The 16,527-nt window shown below is 36.6% G+C and overlaps 1 protein-coding gene across 3 annotated transcripts in view; it reads left to right on the top strand.

Moving 5' to 3' along the window:
* The window catches only part of LOC100499182 (uncharacterized), a 300,507-nt gene that overhangs the window by 245,416 nt on the left and 38,564 nt on the right, over window positions 1-16,527 (top strand). For all 3 annotated transcript variants that reach the window (XM_031930109.2, XM_032602047.1, XM_031930108.1), the window contains one exon: window positions 13,288-13,399. In XM_031930109.2, coding sequence (XP_031785969.1) covers window positions 13,398-13,399 — 2 coding nt within the window. In that variant the 5' untranslated portion in view covers window positions 13,288-13,397. The remainder of the gene's footprint in view (window positions 1-13,287; window positions 13,400-16,527) is intronic.

Consider the following 16,527-nt stretch of genomic DNA (forward strand, 5'->3'; position numbering starts at 1 on the left):
TATATGACAAGTTGTTGATCTCCGAAAAGATATTTCCTCCAAATCGGTGAGTCTCATTGGTTTTGGATTCTTGTAGAGTACGTCAATTTTCTCACCAATTGATTTCAGTTCTCGAACAAACCATGCTGCAGCTGTCTCTTTTTCTTCATTTTTTCTTCTGTATGATCTATAGCCAGATAAGCTGTCGTCAAAGCTGCATTGTATGTAGTACCCTATGCTGTATGCTTCATGTAGTTGGTAAGCATTCTCATTCTCAGTAGGCTTCAATAAACATTCAAAATCTGCATAAATAACAAAAGGTACTTCTCACTCTTACTATAATCATCAAATTTTAGAATATTATTCTTAGAGTCAGGTAAATTAATTCGACAGTTATTCATATTTTTACAGTTATTTTCATGAATTTCTCATCTTTCTTCAGTATAGAATATTTGTAAACACCTTTCACAATGATAAGATTTTATGTTGGCTTTAGACAGTTGAGAACTCAGAAGACGAGACATGCTTTTGATCCAGCCGTAATGATATTTAGGCAAGATTCCATCATCAGTACGATTATTTTCATCATGTTCATCTATGTAAAAATCTTGAATAATGAGTAGATTTACGTGTTTTTCCTTTTTTTCTGAGGAAATATGACAAGGAGATACTTCATACTTTAGTCAATATTTTCTATGCATGTATACATTTACTGAAATATTATTTAGTTTTTTAAATTTCTGTATATCTTAAGTTTTACTGGAAATTCAATATCTCCAAAGTTTATTTCGTTCTCATGCAATCGATATTGATTAGTTCTACTTTTACTGGGATATAATGCTGAAAGAATAGCATACTTAAAACACTGATTGTCATTGTTATGAACGTTAATACACGCCTTTTTCTTCTCTATAAAATTTGGAAGAGGAATGTATGAACTGCCCTTGAGTGGTGAATATTTTTTCATATTTATGCACAAACTTATAATACTCTTTAAAGTCCAGCAAGAATCCTTTTCCTGAAATTCTTCTAGCTGTGAAAGGATGGGATCTTTGATATTATTTTTAAACCATTCATCTAAATCTGTTGCCAAGTATACTGTATCACTTTCACTTGTAAAATATTTTATGTCCATAGTTTCTTCTCCATTATTCTGCATAGAAAATTCTGCAATAAAGTCTGAATTTATTTTCACAGCATTGTATTCTTTTAAGCATGTCTCTGTTTTAACTTTGAAGAGTTTTTGTGCATCATTCAGGTAACTTAGAATGTTTACATGTTTTATATTTACAATCACACCACTTATAATGCGATTTTGGAACGCAGACTGCACATCTCGCCGCTCAACTCTAGTTTCTTCGGATTGTAAACTACCACCTTGATGGAGATGTGACTCAAATTCAACTTGCATACATGAAAGATGTGTCATACAAGTTTGACATTTCTGTTTCTCTCCTTGTGTAAGATTAGATTTTACTCTTTTCTCATTTAACTCCTTTATAGTAGAATTACACATGTCTAGCCAATAATTAATATCGTTAATGCTCATTTGGCTAGCATTTTGTAAAGTGTCACGAAGTAATTGAACAAGGCGTTCAAAAAAATCGATTAAAGCCATCTTTGCTTATTGGAATATCACTTAAAAAAAAATATTATACTAAAGCCAACTCACGTTAACTGCAACAGACTAACAAGGAAAGGTACCCAACCCGAACTCACCGATTTTGATGATTTTCATATATGTTGTAGAACATAAAAAAATAAGAGACACGTATTTTTTTTTATCGGCTAATTTTCACTTTTAAGGGGTAAAAACCTCTCCTAAAGTTAACCCCCAAAAAGTGTTTTTTTTTAAATATCTCGGCTTAAAATTAATATTTTTCAATGAAACAAATTGGAGGTTATTTCTTACAAAAAGAGCAAGTATTTCATGGTGATTTGAAGAGTAAGAGTAGCATCCCCTATTTTTTAGGGGTTGAAAACATATTTTTTGGCATAATTTTATAATAAAAATGTTTAAACCGACTAAAAAAAATTGGAAAAAATGTTTAAACATCCTTAATAACAAAATTTAGTTGACGTCTTTCGGTGTTTTCATAAATATTACCCCTAAGGGGGTAAACCACCCCTAACACAAAATAACTGTAAATATGTAATTCAATACATAATATTTCGTAGAAAATTTGTATATAGAGGTTTTCGAGGTCGCTGATTACAAATCTGTTATCAGATTTTGAAAATTCAAAATGGCGGAACCAATGTGGTGGACGAAAATGTCGAAAAAAAATTTTAACTTTCATAAAAACTTGTTTACAAATGTGTGATCTTTGTAGCCTGTACATGAGAACTAAAGAGCCTTAAACCCTAAACCCCTAAAGAACAAATAGGCTAAATGGTTGTGCTTTTTAACCAAACCACCTCAAATTCCTAAATTTGTAAACAAGAAAATTCTGTGTGTGAAGCAGTTTTATAATTTCCGTAGAAATTGTTATCAGAATGTTATTGAAATTCCTTTATTGTAAATTCAACTTATAATGTATTTTTGTTTATAATATTAGAGTATAATAATAATCTACAATCTTTTATCTTTTGCCATAGTGCATTTTTTGTATTGAGCATAAAATATATTATTTTACGATGTTTTTACAATAACGGTAGTCCTCATAAAAGTGTTTAAAGCACAATGCTTTTTTGCACCAACCACATCGTACAATTGCAATGTTTGTGCACCCTTCTATTTCACAATGTATTGCACAAGACTTTCCAAAACTGAAATCTATAGAATTATCAAATTTATCTAGTTTTTCATTGACGTAACCGCTTTTATACCAGGAATATTTAAACGAATCTATATATCTCGGTGAAGACAGTTGGTTGTGAACCAATGATTGAAGTTTAATTATATTATTTCTCACATGTAAGTTCATATCATGATCCATTAACATTACATTATCAGAAAATGTTCGGACAAAGTTTTTCCAAATACGGAATCCATAGACATCAAGTGGTTGTATTTTTCCTGTGGTTCCAGTTGGAATTTTTTTATGTTAATAATTTTATTTTGTGGCATTGTTTCTTCTATAATTTTGTCACAATGACCACTCCAAGAATCAAGTAATAGTATTGAGTGATGGCCTACATAGGTATAAAATATTTTTTCCAACCAGATTTTGAAGTGATCTGCAATTAAACGACTTACTAATTAACTGATCAACGATATTACAATGTAAAAATTGTTATTAGTTCCCTTACTTGTTGTTAATTTTCCAGATTTGGATGCTTCCACGTACACGTTTTCTGGTCTAAATATGTTTTGTTCTACAATAGGGCCAAACTTGCCACTTGGTTCCTTTAAAACAAGAAATAGCGGTGACAACAGTTGTCCAGTAGCTGATATTAGTGGCTGTATAGTATAACTATGCGTTGTTGCTGAAATTGACTGTACCAGACATTGCACTTGCTTTTCTCCTTCTACTGCTAATGTTCTTCCAGAATGCATTTCTAGCTGAAATCCGCTCTGATCTGTATTATACAAATTTTCGAGTCCAATCCTTGGTATACACGATTTAACGTCATCGATAAATGCTTCAGCTTTAGCCGTAAGTTCTGCACTACTTTCTAGTGTTTTTCTTGTTATGAACTTATTTATTTTCCTAGAAACTATTCGGTGTGCTTGCTTAAATTTGAGTAACCAATGTTTAGAAGCTTTGAATCTAATATCATCAAAACCAATTTCTTTTTTAGCTTGTAAGGCCCATCGAATTATATTTTCATCATGGATAATTGAACCACTGTCGAGAGCTGCTTGAAAATTATCCAGGGTATATTGACAAATTTGTGCTACTTTTTCTCTATACGTGCCACCTTTATTAATTGAATGAGTCCAACGTCGTAGCTGACTAATAGATGATACTTTTTTGAATCTGTTTTGCACTGTTTTGAGACTTAAATTTTGCTTCGTTTTGCTACTTCTCCAAAATTTTACAGCTCTTTTTTTGTATTCAAAATCTAGTTGTTCATTATCTGCTGTACATTGATTTGTTGGTGCTATATCCGGATCAGGAAAATGATGTTGCACTTCATCTTCAATTATTTCCGCAGTATGGTCTTTATACTCTTCTTGAAAATCCAAAGAGTCATCAGTAATCATTTCTACATCGTTGAAATCATGTGTTGCATCTATTAAAATTTCTTTTATTTTTTCGGCCAACTCTGTTTCGTGATAATTCGTGACACTATCTGGTATGTTTAACGCTTGAAAGTATGCTAATAATAAGTTTAGAACGTTTAACGGATTAATTTTCATTTTTCCATCTAAAATGAAAACAAGCGGTAAAATTTATACAAGCTGTGTTTTTGCATGTAAGGCACGATTGCTACATTTCTACCAGAATAAAACGAGTGAATGTAAATTGAATCAAATCATTAATTTATGCATTGGAGAAGAATTCTCGTTCCACTTTGTGATGTTCGGAAAACTCTATTTTTGGTTTTATTCAACTTTTATTCACTTTGAAATTGAATAATGTAAATCTATATAAAATCACTAAAGAAAATTTTCTACAATGATACCACTGACAAACAAAAAGACGTACTATTCGTACTTTCCGGCATCGAACTAGAATACCCACAAAACTCACTCACTGCCTAAAAAATAACACAGGCAGCTGAGGTAAACACTCGATGAAAACAATCTAAAAAAAGAACATACTGATTCGCACATATTGTCAACAACTTTTATGAGTGAAAGACATTTATCTGTGGAATTATCATTGAATGTACGAGAACATTCATTAAACTAATGAATGCATATAAAATTCCCTTTCAATAACAACGTGTTCTTTAATTGCAAATGAAGTTCGAGTATTAATATTCTTTTATGTATTTTTACCAATAACAAAAATTATCATAGTAATATAATAATAATAATAATAAGAAGAAGAATAAGCATAATTGCAATAGCAATAATAACAGTAATACTGATAATAGCAATGATAATGAAAAATAATAATAATATTTATTATTAAATTTAGATTTTTTGATAAATTCGTTAAATCGTAGCAAATAGTATTATTATGGTATTCCAGACTGTAAATATTTTACTATAGATACAATAATCATTACTTCGAGAATTCATCTAAAAAACGTTTGGCTTACGAAATAATTGTAACAATGAAAAACTCCCAAGTTTGACAACATTAAATTTTATTACAAAACGCAAAAGAGTTTGATAAACTAATTTTATTAACCTATGTTTTTTCATTTGCAAAAAAATGTGGACTTTTTGAATTTATAAAATTATATAATTATGCAATTTATGAAATACTTTATAATTTATGAAATTACTTTTGAAATTATGCTAATTTATAAAAGCAGAAAAATAAATAATCTTTGATTGAAACATAAAACGAGACGTTATTTGTTACATACAAAATGATAGAATAAAATATCGGTAATATGTCTATACTCGTGTCTACGGTAAAGCATAGGCCTTCGGCTTGTCTGGAGGTTAGGGGTTTGGAGTCGTTTGGTTAAAATGCACAACCATTTAGCCTATTTGTTCTTTAGGGGTTTAGGGTTTAAGGCTCTTTAGTTCACATGTACAGGCTACAAAGATCACACATTTGTAAAGTTTTTTTGAAAGTTAAAATTTTTTTTCGATATTTCCGTCCACCATATTGGATCCGCCATTTTGAATTTTCAAAATCTGATAACAGATTTGTAATCAGCGACCTCGAAAACCTCTATATACAAACCTTCTACAAAATATTATGGATTGAAGTATACTTATAGTTATTTTGTGTTAGGGGTGGTTTACCCCCCTAAGGGGAAGTATCTATGAAAAAACCGAAAAACTTAATTTGTTTATTATAGATATTTACAAATTTTTTCCAAATTTTTTAGTCGTTTAAAACTTTTTTATTATATAAAATTTTTTTTCGATATTTCCGTCCGCTATATTGGATCCGCCATTTTGAATTTTCAAAATCTGATAACAGATTTGTAATCAGCGACCTCGAAAACCTCTATATACAAACTTTCTACGAAATATTATGTATTGAATTACATATTTACAGTTATTTTGTGTTAGGGGTGGTTTACCCCCTTAGGGGTAATATTTATGAAAACACCGAAAGACGTCAACTAAATTTTGTTATTAAGGATGTTCAAACATCTTTTCCAATTTTTTTTAGTCGGTTTAAACATTTTTATTATAAAATTATGCCAAAAAATATATGTTTTCAACCCCTAAAAAATAGGGGATGCTACCCTTACTCTTCAAATCACCATGAAATACTTGCTCTTTTTGTAAGAAATAACCTCCAATTTGTTTCATTGAAAAATATTAATTTTAAGCCGAGATATTTAAAAAAAAACGCTTTTGGGGGTTAAGTTTAGGGGAGGTTTTTACCCCTTAAAAGTGAAAATTAGCCGATAAAAAAAAATATGTGTCTCTTATTTTTTTATGTTCTACAACATATATGAAAATCATCAAAATCGGTGAATTCGGGTTGGGTACCTTTCCTTGTAAGTGTACTCATCCTTGGAACGGCTTTCCTTTTTAAAGGCAGCAAATGTGAAGAGAAGGGATAAATTTTCCCGGGAAGGGATGAATGTTCTTTCGATGAACCATCCGAAAATCATCTTTCCACAACATCCAATGAGGATTGAGGTTTTCTTTTTTGGGAAAGATAGTTTCGACCAATGCTAAAGACGAAAGCTAGTCATTGACTCGGGAAGGGATGAATTTTCTTTCTCTGGACCATCTAAAAAGCATCTTTAGTTGAAATCAATCAGGATTGAGCTCTTTTCGATCTCCAATCCTGAGAGAGAATAAGGCTGAGTTTCTAGATATAAATTTAGGATGTGAGAATCTTTCTCACCAGTTTCTGAGCTTTCTACTTGTAGCGAAGTAAGCACAGATCTGCAATATGGATAGATCGCTCACTTACCATTGCGACGCTGTACCTCCCAGCACAGGTGCGCAACTCCTGGCGCTTCAATGCGCCCGAATTGTTTTTGTTTAAGCGGAGGATTCGCCGCAGTCGTCGTACGTTTGGGAGCACGTGGGGAGAATGGACAGCAAATAAGTCATCTTTTACTTCTCGTTAATAAATCCGCTATATTTCACCCAACCCCTCCCTACAACGCGGTGGCTTCTGCCTCCCACGCGATTCAGCCACGCAGTGCGTAAACGATACTCTCCTTCGTACCGTCCCGGTGCTCTCGCACCTAAACTGCGCGTCCCTACTCGCGTCGCGCGGGCAGTCCACCCAGCGCTTGGCCTAGTCGGACCACACCGGTGGAGACCCGCTCTCTTCCCCCACTCCTCTCTCTCCTTTGTTGGCGAACTCGAGCGCGCATGCCGCTTCTCCCGCTCGGTTCTCGCTACGCCGCGATGTTTCTTTGTATGAGGCGTCCGGCATGGCCAACCTCGCACAATGTGCTGGTGGCCCCGCTGCCGGTCTCTTTCTCTCTCTCTCTCGCTCTCCTTTGTCTCTTACTCGCGAGAGACGCGGGCCAATTCCTCAGCGCCGGACGGCTCTGGGTTTCGACGCCACGGACTCACGCCCCGCACTGCGTATAGCGAACTCCTCCGCGTTCTAACCTACTCCTCACTCTTTCCCCAAAACAACTTACCGGGTCGTCGCCGCTGGTGGAATCTCTCCTCCGCGACGCTCGGAAACCTCGCGTGCCTCACGGCAAGCTGTCTTCCCGCGACCGATCTTCTCTCTCTCTCTCTCTCTCTCTCTCTCTCTCTCTCTCTCTCTCTCTCTCTCTCTCGCTCTCTCGCTCTCTCTCCCGTGCTATCCCGTGGAAGGTAGGCTGTTGGCTCATCCGTTGGCGTCCTTCCCGTCCCGTCTTCTTCAGCGCCTTCCTTAGTCCCTCTGTTCGCCGGTGACTGGGCCGTGGCGGTCCTCCCGCCAGCGCTTCCTCACTGCTCACCCTGGTCGCCGGAATGCACCTTGGGAAAGCCGTAAGACTTCCCAAGCTCTCGACACTCATCTCACACTTCTCTCGCGCTCGCGAACCTCTACGTTGCTCAATCCTTAACGAGGGCTCACGAGTTTACTGCTTGGTTGTGCTTTGCTGCTGTTGCTGATACTGCTTGCTTGCGCATTGCTGCTACTGTTTGCTTGCGCGTTGCTGCTACTGTTTGCTTGCGCGTTGCTGCTACTGCTTGTTTGTGCGTTGCTGCTACTGTATGTTTGTGCGTTGCTGCTGCTCGGTTTATTCTTATTGCTGATCGCTTGTATCTTGCAAGAAGAGCAGTTTGCAGATGTGCAGCTCGAGCTAGAACTCGAAGTCGAACTTGAACGGCGCCTCGAAGATGATCTTGGTTGGGCGTTTTCTTGACCTTGCATCGCTCTTGGTTGAACGTTTTCTCCAGCTCTCTCTTGAGCGCTCTCGGCTGGGTGGGAAGAGCTGTGATCTTCATCTTCATCTTCTCGACTGCTTCTTGGAGATGCATAAGAATTATATAACTGCTGCATAGCAGCAAATGCGGGAACGGTGGCACTGTATCAAATAAAATGTGATTATAAATAACAAATCATAATGAGAAAAGAAGAATGAATGAACAAATACTTACGGGATTCAATAGCTTCCATGGCCCAAGAAACGTGCTCCAACATCATGAGGAGCGTCGGAGCATTACCAATCAGCCAGCGAACTCTCTCCTGGACTGTTTGCAGACTTCTTTTCTTCTGCTGCTGCTGAGCTCTGACAAAAATCCTTTTTCTTCTTTACACCTGCTCGGGTGGCCTCATGCGCGTGGGACTATTGCGCGCGAGGTGGAAAGCAGTGGCATAATTGTGTATACATTTCTCTGCAAAGGTCACACAGCCTACGCTTTTTTCTCTTGGTCAGTAAATTAACTCTAACAGAGCGCTGACAAAAATCCTTTTTCTTCTTTACACCCGCTGGGGGGGGGGGGGGGGGGGGGCTGTTGCGCGTGGGACTATTGCACGCGAAGGTAAATAGCATTCAAATATCGCTTTGACTCGTGAAAACATTTTTCTAAAAGAAAGACCAGTGTATTTATTCTTGCAAAAATGCACGTACTGTATGAGAAGGCTTTCTTTTGCGCACAGGAAATACATTGTGCACACTTTCCCTGAGAACGTGACAAGCCTGTTTTTTCCTTAGATATTATTACTTTAGAAAATACGAAGGGCTGCTCTTTCCCTCTCTCCTCAGAAAACAGCCAATAGATTTTCTTCTGATCTAGAGCGAGGGCCGTGTCAGAGGAGGGACAAAAGGAAAACCTACTACACTTTTTTTGGAGGGATGGGGATATGGAGATGGGCTTATACACACGACAGTTTCGGAACACTCGGAGAGGTGGGATGTGAGAGGAGGGTACTACACATTTTTTTAAGGGAAGAGGAGATGAAGATTGGTTTAAACACGCGACGTATTCTAGAACACTCGGAGAGGGGTGATGTAGGAGGAGGGTACTACACATTTTTAAAGAGAAGGGGAGACGAAGATTGGCTTATACACGCGACGGATTCTAGAACACTATGAGAGAGGAGGGGGTGTTCTAGAACCCGTGTGTTCCAGTATGCCTATAGCCTATCTACTTGCATTATTAAAACAGCGAACGAATAAACTGCTTTACTAAAAGAAAGTCAAGACAGTCAAAGGTCTCATCAGCATTTTGAATACAAACACGACAGCACCGCAGTCAGCGAATAAACAACTAGCAATTTCAGGCTCCACTAAATCTACATCAAAATAATAGATCATTAAATAAATTTACTTGAAGAAATAGAAAATAACATACAATAAAGCGAGCGAGTATTTAATGACCTTGAGACTTTTAATAAAGAAACAAAAGGTAGCAATAATCTAATATTGTATCTAAACATTCGAAGTTCAAACTCAAATGTTGAAACATTACAAATTTTAATTAAAAGCCTCAAGGTCAAACCGTATGTTATTGTGAGTACTGAAGTGAGGAAATTGTCACATTACCAATATATTAAAATCAAAGATTATAATATTTATTATAATAATGGTGATGTAAACAAAAACGATAGAGTTGTGATCTACATAAGAGACAAGGTTTCTCATATAACAGAAACAATTGTTATTAACAGACTCAAAATTATAAATACAGTAATTACATTGAATAATACCATCCGTTAATTTCATCAATAAATACTATCAAGCAGAAACAAAGAATAAAGTATTCAGATACAATCATAATAAAATATTTAGCATTGCTAATCAAATTAGTTGGTCGGACTGTAAAAAAAATTCAGTATTGCATGGAAATTGCAAAGTATACATAGTAGGAAGCAAAAACATCAAAACAAAAACCAGGAAAGATTGGATTACAGTAGCAATATTAAAGTCGTGTCGAACAAAAGAGTCTCTCTACAATAAATTAAAGAAGGATCCAGATAAAATAGAACTCAAAGATCAGTATAAAAAATTTGTAAACCCTAGACAAAGTCATTAAAGAAGCAACAAATAATCATAACAACAAATTAATAGAAATAAACAAAAATGATCCTAGAAAATTCTGGGCTTGTATCCACAACAAAATTAGGAACGGGTAAAAATAAGAAACAATTGACAATTAAACAATTAAAATTAGACAACACAGTATTAATATATGAACTGAATATTGCAAACAAGATGAATGAGTATTATTGTAGTCTAGGAGATAAAGTGAGGAACAAAATCATAACTCTAAGGCATAAGACTTTAAAATTGTTCAGTAGCAACCAAAATCATTATTCGTTGAACTAAAAACACATTAGAGATATTAAAAATAATTAATAATCTAAAATTAAAAAAAGGAGGTGTAGATGAAATCCACGCAACAACTCTAGAAACTAAAATAGCACTATCGATTGCAGATGTACTGGCATACGACATTAATCTGTATATTGAAAAATCAACATGGCCGAAAATGCTTAAAGTGGCAAAATTGCTGTGGCTTTCCTGGACCTGGCCAAAGCACCCGATACGGTAAATCATAGGATACTTCTTGATAAGTTATTTGCATACGGCGTGAAGGTAAGGGTCACAAACTAATAGAAAGTTTCTTAAGTAACAGAAAACAAAAAACAAGAATTGGCAAACATGCAAGCAACTTAGTATAACACCCCGTACAAGCTCCGCAAAAAATTAATAAATATTAAATACTAAATTATACGAAACAACATTTTAGATTACACAAGAGCATCTTATGCTCCCCCACTCCCAATACGAAGCTACGCGCCACAGCTGACAACTGAGCTCAAAACAGCAGTACAACAGCAGCGCCATGAGCCAGCCAGCGGCAACAGCAGCAAGCAGCAAGAAAGCGGGGAGAACGCGCAACACGCGCCTATATCTATATAGACGGAGCGGCGAGCGCAGCAGCGCAATTATAATGAGAGTAGGAGTAGAGAGCGAGCAGCGCGCGCATTATATTATAAGTGTGTAAATGATTTTTGTATATAGGTGTGAATGAGTGTGTGCAAGTATGAATGTGAGAGAGCGGCTCAATCCTTACTCTCTCCGTGGCTTATAAAAGGACCCGTACAACCCGTACTAGCTCACTAGCCGAAGCGCAACTTAAAAGTAAAACTATAAAACAAAAACCAGGAAAGATTGGATTACAGTAGCAATATTAAAGTCGTGTCGAACAAAAGAGTCTCTCTACAATAAATTAAAGAAGGATCCAGATAAAATAGAACTCAAAGATCAGTATAAAAAATTTGTAAACCCTAGACAAAGTCATTAAAGAAGCAACAAATAATCATAACAACAAATTAATAGAAATAAACAAAAATGATCCTAGAAAATTCTGGGCTTGTATCCACAACAAAATTAGGAACGGGTAAAAATAAGAAACAATTGACAATTAAACAATTAAAATTAGACAACACAGTATTAATATATGAACTGAATATTGCAAACAAGATGAATGAGTATTATTGTAGTCTAGGAGATAAAGTGAGGAACAAAATCATAACTCTAAGGCATAAGACTTTAAAATTGTTCAGTAGCAACCAAAATCATTATTCGTTGAACTAAAAACACATTAGAGATATTAAAAATAATTAATAATCTAAAATTAAAAAAAGGAGGTGTAGATGAAATCCACGCAACAACTCTAGAAACTAAAATAGCACTATCGATTGCAGATGTACTGGCATACGACATTAATCTGTATATTGAAAAATCAACATGGCCGAAAATGCTTAAAGTGGCAAAATTGCTGTGGCTTTCCTGGACCTGGCCAAAGCACCCGATACGGTAAATCATAGGATACTTCTTGATAAGTTATTTGCATACGGCGTGAAGGTAAGGGTCACAAACTAATAGAAAGTTTCTTAAGTAACAGAAAACAAAATACAAGAATTGGCAAACATGCAAGCAACTTAGTATAACACCCCGTACAAGCTCCGCAAAAAATTAATAAATATTAAATACTAAATTATACGAAACAACATTTTAGATTACACAAGAGCATCTTATGCTCCCCCACTCCCAATACGAAGCTACGCGCCACAGCTGACAACTGAGCTCAAAACAGCAGTACAACAGCAGCGCCATGAGCCAGCCAGCGGCAACAGCAGCAAGCAGCAAGAAAGCGGGGAGAACGCGCAACACGCGCCTATATCTATATAGACGGAGCGGCGAGCGCAGCGGCGCAATTATAATGAGAGTAGGAGTAGAGAGCGAGCAGCGCGCGCATTATATTATAAGTGTGTAAATGATTTTTGTATATAGGTGTGAATGAGTGTGTGCAAGTATGAATGTGAGAGAGCGGCTCAATCCTTACTCTCTCCGTGGCTTATAAAAGGACCCGTACAACCCGTACTAGCTCACTAGCCGAAGCGCAACTTAAAAGTAAAACTATAAAACTATAAAATTTCTGTATATCAAATACTTATAAATTTGTCCGAGTTAAAACTGATAACGCAACTAACGCGTATCAGTCTAGAACTTGATTTTGAATCCTTTATGTACTTAGAAAAATCGTGATCCAAAGCCAATACGCAAAAGTTAAGCGTATTGTCTTACAAATTTATTTTATAATCAAAGTGAACATACAAAAATTTCTGTTATAAAGAATATTAGCAATTTACGCAATATTCTATCTAAAAAGAATATTGATTGAATATATTTTGTTATTGAAAAGAAATAACTTACTATTCTTATTGAAATGACTGTCCACTACCTGATATACCGGACCTCTCTTATATTATAAGAATACATCAATATAAAATCAAATCTTTATACTCTACGTAAATGACTTACTAACGGAAATGCCAAGTAATAGCATTATGTCGTACGCAGATGATACAGCTGTAATATCAACGGGAAAACGTGGAAGGAGGTTGAAATCAAGATGAACAAATATTTAGAAGACGTTCCTATATGGCTTAAGCTTAACAAACTAACATTAAATGTAAGTAAAACTGTTTATATAATATCCGGAAATTATTGTAATAGTGTTCCGCTGACAATCGATATTAAGATAAATGATGAAAAGATTAAAAGAGTCACTGAAACTAAGTACCTAGGTTTATTTTTTGACTTAAATATGAGATGCAGTAAACATATTAAATACCGTATTAACAAAACTAGATACCTTATTGTTATTTTCAACAAAATATCAAAATTTATGGACATAGATACCTTAAAAATTATTTATTATGCTATTTTTTATAGTGCGATAAGTTACAGAATAATTGCATGGGGAAGTGCATATCAAAATAACTTGCACTTAATGCAAAATGTACAAACAAAAATACTAAAAATAATTAACTAAAATACTTTCCAAAAAATAATTCCATTCAATTTACAAAAACTGTTTTCATATGATTGTCTGAGGTACTACTGCGAAAGTATTAAAAATCAATAGCTCCACCTAAATATTTTAAAACTGTTAGTACTAAAAATAGTTATATTAAGGCAATTAGCACATACAACAGACTGCCAAATAAGTTAAAAACACTAGATATAAGTAAAAACTCTAATACTAAGAAAATTAAAGACTGGATAAGAGATAATGAATGAAGATCTCAATAGAATAGATTGCAAGGATCTCAAAAAATCGCTTTTGTCATTGTGCTTATCTAATCAGGAAGATAACATCAAAGGAAAGTAAAAAATACATGACCTTCTACGTATATAGGTAATCTTACTCTTAACGAATATACCAACCTTACAACCGAGGGAAAAACATATGCAAAAAAAGATGAGAAGAAATTAGGTGAACCTGTACACAGGGAATCACATACTACATACTTTAGTCTAGGTCAACGATTCAAGCTCAAGGCAGTGATTGTAGGCATCGTGATCGGTACACGTATGCTGTAATATAAGTCCGAGGATAGGCTTAAAATTATGATAAGCTGAAACGGTTCCAGTTGAACAACAACACTATGCTCTAAGGCAGTCCCATACGGCAAATGCTCTAATTCTTGGAAGTGCGTGTAGCTACATGAGAAGCCTGAGTCGACTGTTGTGATACAATATTCGGTGCCTGGCATAGATATACTACGACTTTCCATGCCGTTAAATTCTTCGACCGTTGGTATTGGTTGCCCGAGAAAATTCAATGCGTGTAGCACCAGAGATGAAGAAGTGCACAGAGACAGGAGAAGGGCCAGAGTACGATGCGCTGCAGTATCACAATCAAGCAAAGATGTTAAGACCGCACTGAGAAAATTCCAATGTATGTGGGCCGCAACAGACAAGGACTAGAGTAAAATTGTGGAGACGCAGAGACCAGCAATTTTCAACCTTTAGAGGGCCTCCAACCACAGGCACTGATGCAGCACCACACAAGGCACCAGCCGATGTCACACTCGATTCGAAAAACTAGAGAAAAACTCGAATTTGGACTAGGTAGCGTACTGAGAAAAGAGAGAGGGGTAAATGGCGCGAATTCATCATATTGCTCTGACGCTTCATCTGGCGCTAATGTCATATTAAAGTCACTGTGCAATTATAGTGCACGGGACTCGCGATGGCGGGTGCACTAGTACGGCGGCACGGTTGGACTAGTGGTGTGCGCTAGTGGTGTACGCGCGCGCTCCCCACTACGCGTGCCAACTCCGCGGCGACTGACTCCCACTGCGCGCGCTAGCCCCTTTTTCTGCACGCTTTCTCTATGTCTCTCCCTCGCAGCCTCGGATTCCCCGGCAATTGCCGTGTTGTGAATAGTAGGGGCAACTATCTTAAGGTATGCTTCGTTAAAGTCAACTCTATTCGCGCACATATCGAGAGACTCCGTCTATAATTTGCGGATGAGCCTTTCTACCACATATTCTGAATCGTGGAATCGTGTCTGGGTCCCGTGGTTAGTGATAATTTACTACGAATAGAGGGTTATTCTATCTTGCGACAGAATAGACATGTTCACGGGGGAGAAGTCATGTTGTACATTAAAATTGATTTTAAAGTTAAGAAATTAGAATCCTTAAATACTCTTGGGCCGGGAAAACCGGGTGATTCTGAGTATATTTTCTGCGAAGTACAGCATGCGAATCTCCCGCAAATCCTCATAGGCGTGGTCTACAGGCCCTCTAAGGTGCCCATGCAAACTGGTACCGACCTGTTTGGTATTTTAAGGTGGGGTTCTGGTGTTTTCACTTTTATTTCCCCTTTTAGGTCTAGTCAGCTAAGATTTTGACCTCATTATGTATATAAAAAAATATGATTTTATGTAAATTTTCAGCCCAATTTATCTAATATTTAGTTGGATAATGCAGATGAAGCAGAATTTTTTATTATCATTTAGCTATATTGCTAAGGTATCCTGCGCAACCCATTTGCATCTCATGATTCTAAAAACATGACGTTGACATCTTTAACTCTTCCTTCGCCAGGAGGGTCTTCCCGAGTGCTTGGAAGCGAGCACAGCTTATTGCGCTAAAAAAAAAGACTCCCTCAACAGTAGGTGATTTGCTTTGCTTTGCTTCCTATCAAAGTTGCTCGAGAAGATTGCTCATGACCAAATCACGGAGTACCTGAATAAAAATAAGCTCCTAGATCCCCTCCAGGCCGGATTCAGGAAACATCATAGCACACAGACCGCACTGCTCAAGCTTATAGACGACGTACGAATTACGATAAACAAAAAACAAGTAACACTACTCTTGCTGTTCGACTTCAGCAAAGCTTTTGACTCAATCTCTCACTCGAGATTGTTATGTAAATTGCGCCAGCTAGGGTTCTCAAGATCGGCTCTCCTGTGGATCAAATCATACTTGGAGGGCCGCACTCAAGCGGTTTTCTCAAAAGGCCACGACAATTCTGACTGGCTAGAAAAAAATCTAGGCGTTCAACGAGGTTCCGTCTTGGGACCCCTGCTCTTTAATCTTTATGTCAATGACTTCCAAACCACTCACTACTCTACTATCGAAAAAATACAGGAGGCTATGGGCTCGGCTGGCTGAAGCGGCACGAGTTGTCGCTGATTGGGCTCAGCGTTCCGGCTTGCGTCTCAATGCGGGCAAGACTAAGGCGACATATTTTGGCTTCAAAAAGAAGGTCAACGATCTCGATAGCATGGGCTTGCCTGGTATT

This window comes from Nasonia vitripennis, assembly GCF_009193385.2.
Source record: "Nasonia vitripennis strain AsymCx chromosome 4 unlocalized genomic scaffold, Nvit_psr_1.1 chr4_random0009, whole genome shotgun sequence".
Classification (NCBI taxonomy): domain Eukaryota; kingdom Metazoa; phylum Arthropoda; class Insecta; order Hymenoptera; family Pteromalidae; genus Nasonia; species Nasonia vitripennis.